This window comes from Ictalurus furcatus, chromosome 11, assembly GCF_023375685.1.
Source record: "Ictalurus furcatus strain D&B chromosome 11, Billie_1.0, whole genome shotgun sequence".
Lineage (NCBI taxonomy): Eukaryota > Metazoa > Chordata > Actinopteri > Siluriformes > Ictaluridae > Ictalurus > Ictalurus furcatus.
This window is the reverse complement of record NC_071265.1, coordinates 15,457,133-15,468,158: the sequence shown is the minus strand read 5'-3', so window position 1 is coordinate 15,468,158 and position 11,026 is coordinate 15,457,133. Positions and strand designations below refer to the sequence as shown.

General features: G+C 38.3%; 1 protein-coding gene across 1 annotated transcript; it reads right to left on the bottom strand.

The window, feature by feature from the left end:
• Positions 1–1,104: 1,104 nt before the first annotated feature.
• On the bottom strand, positions 1,105–8,288 carry prok2 (prokineticin 2). The gene is made up of 3 exons (XM_053636366.1): positions 8,099–8,288; positions 1,673–1,798; positions 1,105–1,261 (listed from the first exon to the last, which is right to left on the bottom strand). The coding sequence occupies exons 1-3, from the start codon at positions 8,168–8,170 to the stop codon at positions 1,136–1,138; spliced, it is 324 nt and encodes a 107-aa protein (XP_053492341.1). The 5' UTR covers positions 8,171–8,288; the 3' UTR covers positions 1,105–1,135.
• Between the last annotated feature and the right edge of the window lie 2,738 nt (positions 8,289–11,026).

Genomic DNA, 11,026 nt, shown 5'->3' with positions numbered 1-11,026 from the left:
TGTGTTGAGACGATATAGACACACGTCCAATTCCTGGTTGATTCATAACATTTCCAGTTGACTAGAACTTCTTAATTATTGCCCTGATGGTGGAAATGGACATTTTCAATGCTTGTGCTATTTTCTTATAGACACTTCCCATTATGAGAAGCTCAACAACCTTTTGCCGCACATCACAGCTATATTCCTTGGTCTTGCCCATTGTTATGAATGACTAAGGGAATTTGGCCTATGTGTTACCTCATATTTATTCCCCTGTGAAACAGGAAGACATGGTTGAATATTAGCCAGTATTAGTGGAGGGCACTGTATTCCTTTAATATAAATTCTAACAGTGAAGTAATAAAACCTAGTTTCGTCTTTTAATTCATGAAATAATTCCTGGTCTTCCCTCTGAAGCCAGCTAAGAATTTTTTTAACAACTAAATGTTAAATACAAGCCAGGTATGAGGTGAATTCCTCTTCATTCATTAATCTTCATTAACAGCTTTATCCCTTTGTCAGGGTCACAGTAGATCTGGAGCCTATGTTAGGAACACAGGCACAAAGTGGGAACACACATGCCAGTCCATCACTGGGTACCATGTACACACATTCACTCACTCATTCACAACCAGGGCCAATTCACCTACCAGCATGATTTTGGGCAGGTGGGAGGAAACTGGCGAACCTGAAGGAAACCTACATGGACATGCGGAGAACACGCAAAATTCACAGCAGGTAACCCATGCTCATGTTTGAAGCTGGGACCCTGGAACTGTGAGGAAGAATTGCTACCCCAGTGCCACCATGCAGCTTCACACAGCTAAATATTACTTGTGATAAATAATTGCATTCAACCAGACAAAATAATTAAAAGAACAGTGGAGTACTTTGTACATTGTTCATGTACAGACTATGTTGCCACAAAATATAATTATGATCATTTATTTTAATAATGAAGATTTTACGGGACAGCATTGATTTGTGATGGCTGGGTATATTATATTATATTATATTATATTATATTATATTATATTATATTATATTATATATTATAAGGATTGTTTCTCAATAAATAGTAATATGAAATGAACTAAACAAAAAGGACACTATACATTTTATACAGCCTTCCACTTATGAGCATGTATATTGTTCAGAGATAATAATCTTGGAACTTGAAGGGTGAAACACATCTGGAATTGCCTTCCTCTGTAGTAATACATGCCAAGTTTGGCAAACATGGACATGTGTGATGGAGTCTCTTCCCACTGAATGGAACCTGCAGATAATAATTATTGCAGTAAGTTAGAAAACATAAAAACATTCTGGTAAACTCTTAACCATCTACGGGACTTGACTGATAAATGAAAAAGGAAAAGCCCAATTTAAAACATGAGTAAAAATTAGTTACAATGAGTAAAAAAATGTTACAACTGTAACACAAATTCCATTTAACCAATATGTTTATCTGCTACCAGCAAGTAAGAGACAGTAGCATACTGTCTCCTGCATCAAGTTAAAAAGCTATGATGGTACCCTTAAATTGCATACAGATCTCAAACATATATTCATTTGGTTGCTAAACATGATTACTAAAACTTCAAGACTGAAAGGGACACAGTGGTGTGCAAGCAAAGTCTAATGCAGCATTGAATGGATAGAAATGAGGCAGAAAAGCAAGTAGTTTCACCTTATGGCTCATGGGATGGCAGTCCTCTCCCTCCAGTCCCATTGGCATACACATCCGAAGGCTACGTATCCACAAACTGACTGCACAGCACATACCGCCACCACACTGCGAATCTTTTTCACATGACTACACACACACACACACACACACACACACACACACACACACACACACACACACGGATATAGAGTATAGTGATTTAATCTCAGCAATTTTTATTGAATCACCCCATTTATTCAAAGGGTATAATGATATGTCAGTATCAGTGTGACACTGTATCATGACAAGGAAATTTGAAATTCCTCATGCTATAGTGAAATAGATTTTTTATTCTGGACACAAAGGAACTTCATCAAAAGGTCCATAAAAAAGAGAGCAGATTTGAGTGACATATGAACAAATCTGCATCTGATTCATGGAACCTTTTGATTCATACAAGATGAAAAGCGGTGATTCAAGAGCAAATGATGAATCATTTTCAGTTGCATGGTAACAAGCTCCCATCCACTAGTCTCTAATTTACATGGCATATGCATACTGCACACCCCAGTTGCCCTCACATACTGTACATGTACAGGTGTTGTGAGTGTGAGCCTGTAAAAGAAAAGCAGGATAAGTTGATAAATTCATTATCCAGGCCACAGCACATTCAAATTCAAAGTTCACTTGCAATTAACCAAGTTAAGAGGATGAGTACATTAATACAGACTGTGGCAATCACTTGAATCCCTGCACTCTTAAAACAGATGTGTTAAAAATAACACATTATGTGTTAATTTTTAACACACCTGGGTGTCTAGTTAAGGATAACACATTTTGTGTTGCTTTCAACACAGTGTGTTAGTAGCCTTCAACACATGCTGTGTGTTAGTACATTTCCACACAAAGATGTGTTAAAAAATAACACAGAATAACACAGAGATGTGTTGTTTATACTATTTTCCCTGCTATGATCCATCCATCCATCTTCTATACCACTTATCCTTTTCAGGGTCACGGGGAAACCTGGAGCCTATCCCAGGAAGCATGGGGTACAAGGCGGGGTACACCCTGGACAGGGTGCCAATCCATCACAGGGTACACTCACATACACACTCACACACCCATTCATACACTACGGACACTTTAGACATGCCAATCAGCCTACCATGCATGTCTTTGGACTGGGGGAGGAAACCGGAGTACCCGGAGAAAACCCCCGGGGAGAACATGCAAACTCCGCACACACAGGGCCACGGTGGGAATCGAACCCCCAACCCTGGAGGTGTGAGGCGAAAATTCTACTAAAATAAACTTCTACTGAAGTCTCACGAAATAAACAAACAGATGCATGAAATTCAGGTGACATTTATTAAAATCATTTAAACATTTGACAGATGTAAGAATTGGAGTTGACGAATCTTCTCTCAGCCATCTGGAGTCCCACTCATTTCCATCTGAGAAGCTGTAAAAGAGCAAAAAGAGTGTTGGTTAGTTGTCAGCTACAAAATATGGAATTCCTTTGGGCTTCAACTGAGAAATTGCGTTACAGAATCCCAAATTGTGTAATTTTGAAAATGTGACCTCCTCTCTCCTAATGAACAAAATGGCGCTGTAGACTCACCAGGAAAATCTAGCTGACTTGCTTATAACTCTTTAGCACCTCACTGCCAATTTTTTGCAGTTAATTAATCTAATTAAGTCAACGAACATTACAGAGATCGTGGAAAGCATTACAACCTAAACCTCTCTTTTCATCACGTTAACCTTGTGAAGAACTTTTGGCCTCGACATTACTGAGCTAGCTAAGTTCCGTTATCCACTGACTGTCTGCACCTGTTACCCAGCATTAACATTCACCCAATACATGAAGAAACACGACCCTAACCCATCCTCCTAACGCTAATTACTACAGCTTGTCTTAACCCACTCTCTGTATTACATCATGGTGAACAGCTGTAATGTTAGGTAATCTAACCTACCTTTCAAAAAGGTAATGGGAATGTCTAACATTACCGCTGAAGTAATTTTATAAACTCAGGTGAGTGTCTAGGTTATTATCACTCATCCTCACTGTGATCAGTGACAGCATCCAGATAGCTAACCCTAACTCTGAGCCTCAGATAAGATGCAGAATCAGAGAATTATAGAATAACCTCAGTCCATATTTCACAGCCAACATAACCACATGACTCTAGTAGCGTAACGCCAACACTGAGGAAGCAGCACATGATACTCACTTTTGAAGCTGTCGCGATAGGTAAAGTTAACTATCACTTGCTGAGTTACTGTTTTCCAATGAATACATTTTCGAGAGCTTCTTGCCTAAATATCACAAACTCAGCCACACTTTATCAGCAGCATTAACGCTACACAGTGATGAACGCTAACTTACCTGTGGTCATTTCGTTTCCTCGCCTCAGGACTCCGACTCCGCTGTCACAATCAAAAGGTTAAAGCAACGAATATTCACTTTGAGCTGAGTTCAATGTTGGATGATGACGTCAGCAGCGCAGTCCTCAACATGATTGGACAATAACTTAACATGTTGTGTTGGTCACTGGTATGATTTTTTTCTTTTTTTTTTAACACATTTATTGGATAATTTAATACAACATGTGTTGAAATAGTACACAGTTGAAATAAGCCCAAAAAGTGCATAGGATATTAACACATCCTTTCTGAGAATGTGGGAGGGGTATGTGATATGTCTTTATCGTCTCCTGGGGAAAGAAAGTACAAAAAAACTGTATGTGAAGTTACAGTTGCTTGTGTCTGAGGTTGTTGCAAATAAAGATGAGTAGGATCTTCAGTAGAAAGTCAGTGTCCAAATCATTTCCATGGCATCTGTAAACCAGAAAGGCGTACTCACAATAACATGAAGTTCTGAATGTGGTTTTCATTCACTGAGCAGTTTATCCAGCTGGATCAAAATGGCGTGATAGTTTCATCCCTCAATCCATTAACATCACACACATTCAGCAGCTGTGCATTTACCTTGGCTGATCTTGAAAAGTTCCTTCGCTCTGAAGGATAGTCAAAGACTGCCTGAAACAATGGAATGGACTGCTTTGTCTCTTCTGCCTGTTGTTCCCAGGTAGATGTTGCTCATTCTCCTGCTCTCCCAATTCGCCGCCAGATGATAAATGACAGCACATATTGTAGGAGAAAACCTCAACAATAAATGAACAGCCAAACCTTGTTAGGCAGTGGCATCTAATTCAGAGTTGTCTTGTAAAAAGATCTTGGAATCATGGGAAACAAGTGTTCACGGGGTGGATTTGTTGTTTGCACATTCAGCAGTTGTGAAATTGTGTGTGCATCTTGGTTAAGGATTTCCAGGGCAATTTCCAGGCTGACTGCTTGCACATGTTAGATAGACTTGTCTCCTGCTGTGTCTTTAGAATAATGCAGCATTTTATAACAAGACAAGACTTGGAATGAATCAACACATAACTGAAACATGAACCTGGAAACAGATATGCAAAAACACAGTCGAGAACTAGTGACAACAAACTAAAACTGAACTTCAGAACTGACGTCAGAACAGGCACAGATTAGAACAAGGACTGTAACCAAGAATACTTCATCCACAGACTAAAAACAACTGGAATGCATAATTAGGAAAATGCTGGAGTTGGCACATGGGAAGTTCAATGCTTTGCAGTGACTAAAGGCTTGAGCTTAACCCATATTGTGTTCTTGATTGGCTAAGAAACTAGTTGTAGGTATTAGGATTCCAGTGAGATGGAGTGCCAGCTGAACTACAAAGCTGAGGATAGAGCTGTTACCGTGGCATACTAGGATATGGAGTCTCTTACAATAATTTTTCAATCAGATTTAGCTTTAATGAATCTATTTATTGGGAACTTGAATATTTGTTTGTAGTTAACATTAATTAAACTCAGCCATCCCCGATATGCGCCCAACACCCACATGACCCAAGAAAGAAGACAGCAAGATATATTTTCTGTGGGCCTCCTTCCTATTTCTTGAAAATGTATGAATTTATGACATGCCCCTTGAGGGCCCTTTCCACCTAGCAGCCCTGGGAAGTCATTCCTACTTACCACTACAGTGACACATCTAGCCAAAGAAGAGTTTATAGTTGGAGGCTGAGGGAAAGCCAAGTAGATCCATCAAGGAAACATCTAACGGAATCCATTTCTGTAGCCTCCCAAGCTGGGACCCAGTCTCTGAGGCTATAGTAGCCTTCTCTTCTCACCAATTTTGTTGATATTTGCTGTCCAGTAATAAAACAGGAAAACGTGGTGCACTTGGGTCTTTTCTTCTCCCCATTTTCTCCCCAATCCAGTCCATACAGGATTCTGCAGATTTTTTTTGTGATTGTTGCGGCCACAAATGCCTACATTTGGTGCGTCCTTTTTAAAAAAAAAATTTGCGATGAAACTTTTGGAGTTTTTTGTGCTTTTTTTTTTAAACGGAAAACTACTTGAATTGATGAAATTACACAAAATTGTTTTGTACGGTCTTTCACAGTGATGTTTGTAGGTATATCAGACATTTTAGTTGTACTCATGTTCGACGCACGTGAATCGAAGAGGGCTTTGGCTGAATGGGCATTGTGATGACGTCACACCTGCAGAAAATGTTGAAACATTGCAAGCTCCTCGGAATATTGCGAAGTTTGCTCGATTTTGCGTTAATTTCTGTGATTGCAAAATCGCGAAATCCTGGAAGGACTGCCAATCTGTTCACCTGCCAATTCCTACCCCCCCAGGCAGGTACTTCAACTCTATCCATGACACTCCATCTGTAACACACTCTTCTGCATACATGAGCTCACAGACACCCGTGATTGGCTTGATCCAGTGGAGAGAGAGTTTGTCATCCCACCTACCGATAGGCCAGCTTTTTTCTGTTGCTCCACTCAGGAACCTATAATCGGGTCTTTCAGAGAAATGACTATGGATACATTTTAAAATACCTACAGATATTTCACAAGGTGCATATTTTAAATAAAGCAGACTTGAATCGAGGGTCTAAAAAAATATAAGGATATAACCAGAGAAATATTTGAACTACCTGCTTTTATGATTTGCCTCTGCCAGGACGTTATGACCTGGTTGTATGCGTATCTCTCAACAAGGTAATTACTCCCTGCACACAAACCCAGATCAAGTTGAATTTCAGTTGCTGTTTACCAGGCATTATTTCATTAATGATGCAGAGTTCACACCTCAAATGCATCAATGTCATAAGATTCCTCATGTTTAGTGCCAGTAATTGCACTTCATTGCTACACTGCCATATGCCTGACTGAGTCTGAACAACATTCAAAATACAGCAGCTGCACCAGATCTTCTGCTTAGATTTAGTGGCATAAATGGTGAGCGTGTGGCAAATTAAAATACACGTACAGAGCAAATATGGATGTTCATAATGCACATTCCTCATTGTTTTATTTGTTGTCTGGCGAAGCACACACCCTGAGTAAAATCAGAGCTTGATTGACAATGACTATAAATAATTTTCATAAGGATTCTCAGTAGTCCTTTTACCTTTTTCCTTTATTGTTTCACCAAACAATGGCCATGACTGTTAGACATTTTGCAACATGACTTTCATTTTTATCTTTCTTTTAATTTGTACTTATGGCATGGATTAATCATTAAAATAAATTCAAATGACAATGGTGTACTGTATATAATGAGATATTTCACCCCAAAATGCTATATTGTTAGTGTTAATTAAAAATAAATGAGCCACATTATGTTATCTCTACTGATAAAGCCTCTACATCGAATTACTTTGAAAGCACTTAATCAACTTGTAGCTTGCAAGATCATTTTATTTAACCAGCATTGTGTAGAATACACACACAAATATTTCATTTGATTTTATTTATAAACTAACCAAGTAAATGAATACGGCTTCATGTGGACGTTCGATGGCAAAATAATACGATTAGTAAATTATACACTTGATTTTGAATAACAAGTTGCAGGCATTTTTATTGTGACTGAGGTCAGACATGCTCTATTTCTCATAACTATTTTACTTCTAATTGAACAACCCCAAACATTTACTGTTTAAAGTCTATTTTAGTTGTATATTTTAAGAGTGTTTAGATCAAATTCGCACAAGCATCTTATGGAATTTATATAGATTCTGTGAATAAACTAGTATCGAAAAGTGACTTCAGAGTTTCTGTTTCTTTACACTCTAGCACACCTTAAAATTCACCAAAGAAATGTAACGAGTGCACACAGAAACAAACAATACACCGTAATTATAAATGTCAAATACAAAGTGTGATCAAACATATTGAATATCATAAGTCACAGGTACCTATGATATATATATATATATACATCATTTAAACAATGAACCATTTAATCATATAATGCCAATGAAGATTTAAAAAAAAATAATTCATTTAATCAAGCCTGTCAATAAAACCCTGGTTAAATGTACTTCACTCACCCCTGTGATGATGGCACCAGAGCTGTATGATACCAACAGCAAGGAGAAAAACAGAGAGTAGCTGGACCTCATGGCTCAAACACTGGCCAAAAAATTATGAGCTTATGTGGAAGTATACTATGTTTATACTCAAGGTACTATGATGTACTGGTTGAAAAGGACTGTCTTATAATGTGTGTGTGGTAGGTGAGGCAGTGTGTGAAGCTGGAAGCAAGAGGTGGCCTTCAAGATTGATTTATAAACAGTGCTCTCCATTCAGACACACTGTGAGTCATTCAACTATCACTTGTTAAAAAGAAGGACGTGCTAGTGGGGAAAAAAGGTTTTGTATACTTACAAAGGTACTTCAAATGTGGGTCTGTTTTGAAATCCAAGACTAAGTCTTACTGAAGTAGCCCGCTTCAACATTTTTCAAGGCTAAAGTATTATGCTTAGGAAAAAAAACTATGACAACAACAATTTTAAAAGAATTCCTGATTCTCACCCACTCCCAAGGTCCATCTCAGTGATTTCCATTTGGATTTAACATCCGCTCAGTGGGCCATGGAGAATCTACTACAACATAGGATTGCAAATGAAAAACTGAGAGAGAGAGAGAAAAAAAAAGCCTGTAAAGAAACTGAAGCTGTGATTCATCAATAAAGGTGTAACATATTCAGCTCCTGTGCCCTTGGGTTTTAGGAACAGGGTTCAAAATCAAATCTGGATATGAAATGTTCTATTACGCACATTCTTTCATCATTCTTTCATCATTTTGTAATGGAGTGTAGGGAACACTGTTTAAAAAGCAGCCCTAATGTTTATGAATATTTAGTAATTTATTGTCTTTACTGCACATTCTCCAGGTTTGGTTTGGTATCAAAAGAAAAAGAGAGATTTTCACATTCATAAAGTCAATGTACTCTACATGGAGAATAAACTATTCTTTTTTGCAACACATACAGGATTTACTGAATATGTAAGATTTTCAGTGTAGCAATGCCTTCTGCATCTTTCTTTTAATGTGTTAAATAAAAGCACCTTTAATTAGAATTTTTTTTAAGGATGATCCATTTTTAATGCCGCAGCTCCAGGGTTCCCGGTTCGAGCCTGAGCTGGGGTTACTGTCTGTGTGGAGTTTTTCATGTTCTCCCTGTGTCCGTGTGAGTTTTCTCCCGCTTTCAGCCCACCTCCAGATTGACTACACTAAATTTTCGGTGGTTGATAATGTGTGCGTGTGTGCGTGGTGCTGTGCAATGGACTGACATCCCTTCCAGTCTGAATTCTCCCACCCTGTGTGCAGTGTTCACAGGGAGAGGCTCTAGAGTGGTTACTGAACATGAATGAATGTATGCTACCTTACAAATGAAAGACGTATACATACTATATGAACTTGTTTACAGTAACATGTGTGATCATTAGCATATAGCATCATAGCAGTGTTAATGGAAGGAAGGGAATAACACTGACTTTTTTAATGGAAAGATCAATCTTCATCAAAAACATGTCAAACTAAATAAACTGTTTTGCTCAGACACATTTACCAAAAACCTCTAAAGAAATCAGATCATTGACTCAGATAGTCAAAGAAGGACGATAAGTCACTATAGTGTGCTGCACAACACTCCATTTAAAACCGATGACACTGTGTAATACTTCACAGGTTTTTCATCTTTTAAATGTGTAATGCAAAACAAAATAATAAGAAATCTTTATTTCCCAGAAACCTGACCTGAATCTATAAAACACCTTTGGGATATGGTAGAACGAGAGATTCACAGCATGAAAGGGAACCTGGAAAATGTGCGGGAATTGCATGATGCCATCGTGTCATCATGGATCCGAATCTCAACGGAATGTTTCCAGCATCTTGTGGAATCCATGCTATGAATAATGTTTTGAGAGCAAATGGAAGCCCTACATAGTACTAGTATAGTGTCCCTAATAAAGGGTGTAAGAGTGTGTTTTGTCTTTCAGGTCCAGCCCATTGCCACCAGTTGATTGGCATACAATTTACATACGACCCTCTATCTTTTTTTTTCTTTTTTTTTCTTCCACTTTGTAGTGCTTATGACTTATTGATTTGCTCAGTTGGGTATGCTCTGAATATATCTTGCATATCAATTACATATAATTGTACATAGCTGAACTGGAAAGTCACAGGAAAGTAGGAAGTAGTTATGTTTACACACTTTTTTATGGAATTTGGCAGACATCCTCATCCAGAGCGAGTTACATTCATCTTGTTTATACATTTCCGCAGTTGAGGGTTAAGAGCCTTGCACAAGGGCCAAGCAGTGGCAGCTTAGTGGTGCTGGGATTTGATCTCACGACTTACCACTGCCTCTTACACTTTTGTTCTGATTGGTTAGATAGGGAGTTTGGAAAGTTTTATTTTTGTCTCTCTTTGTGTATATAGATCACAATCAGCAGCAAATTAACACATTCCTTTATACTGAGTGGTCCAAAGGAACAGCACAGTTCAGTTGCGCTGGCTGATAACTTTGTTTAAATGGCCATATCTATCTGGATCTTGTGCCTGGAATTGCACTAAAAAATGACTAGACAAAATATGCTGTGTTGTTAGAGGCAGTGTACAAACAAATAGGGTACATTGGGACTAATTTCTATTGGCAGCTGATGGTGGGAGACTGGAAGTGGCTGCAGCAGCTCAGGGCAGAGGTTTAGTTGGCATCACAACAGAATAAACCACAAATTGGTTTACAGTTACATGATATTCCAGAGGATAAACAATGTGTTGAAGCCACTGGTGGATACTGATCAGTCTGACCTCACATGAACTTTGCTTGGCTGTAGCTAAATATAATGGGAGTTTATGGAGTTTTAGTGCTGCTTGTCTTAAACAATGTATAGATAGAAAATACTCATTATGAGCTGAAAGACAAAATATCAGTATTGTATATTGCATATTGTAGCATTACTGTTGCA

Bases quoted from the DNA above. Each gene is read 5' to 3' on its own strand.
- prok2 (XM_053636366.1), bottom strand. From the start codon at position 8,170: ATGAGGTCCAGCTACTCTCTGTTTTTCTCCTTGCTGTTGGTATCATAC. The intron at 1,799-8,098 runs GTGAGTGAAGTA...GTGTGTGTGTAG, and splicing joins CTGGTGCCATCATCACAGGG to TCATGTGAAAAAGATTCGCA. The intron at 1,262-1,672 runs GTGAAACTACTT...TATTATCTGCAG, and splicing joins GCCATCCCATGAGCCATAAG to GTTCCATTCAGTGGGAAGAG.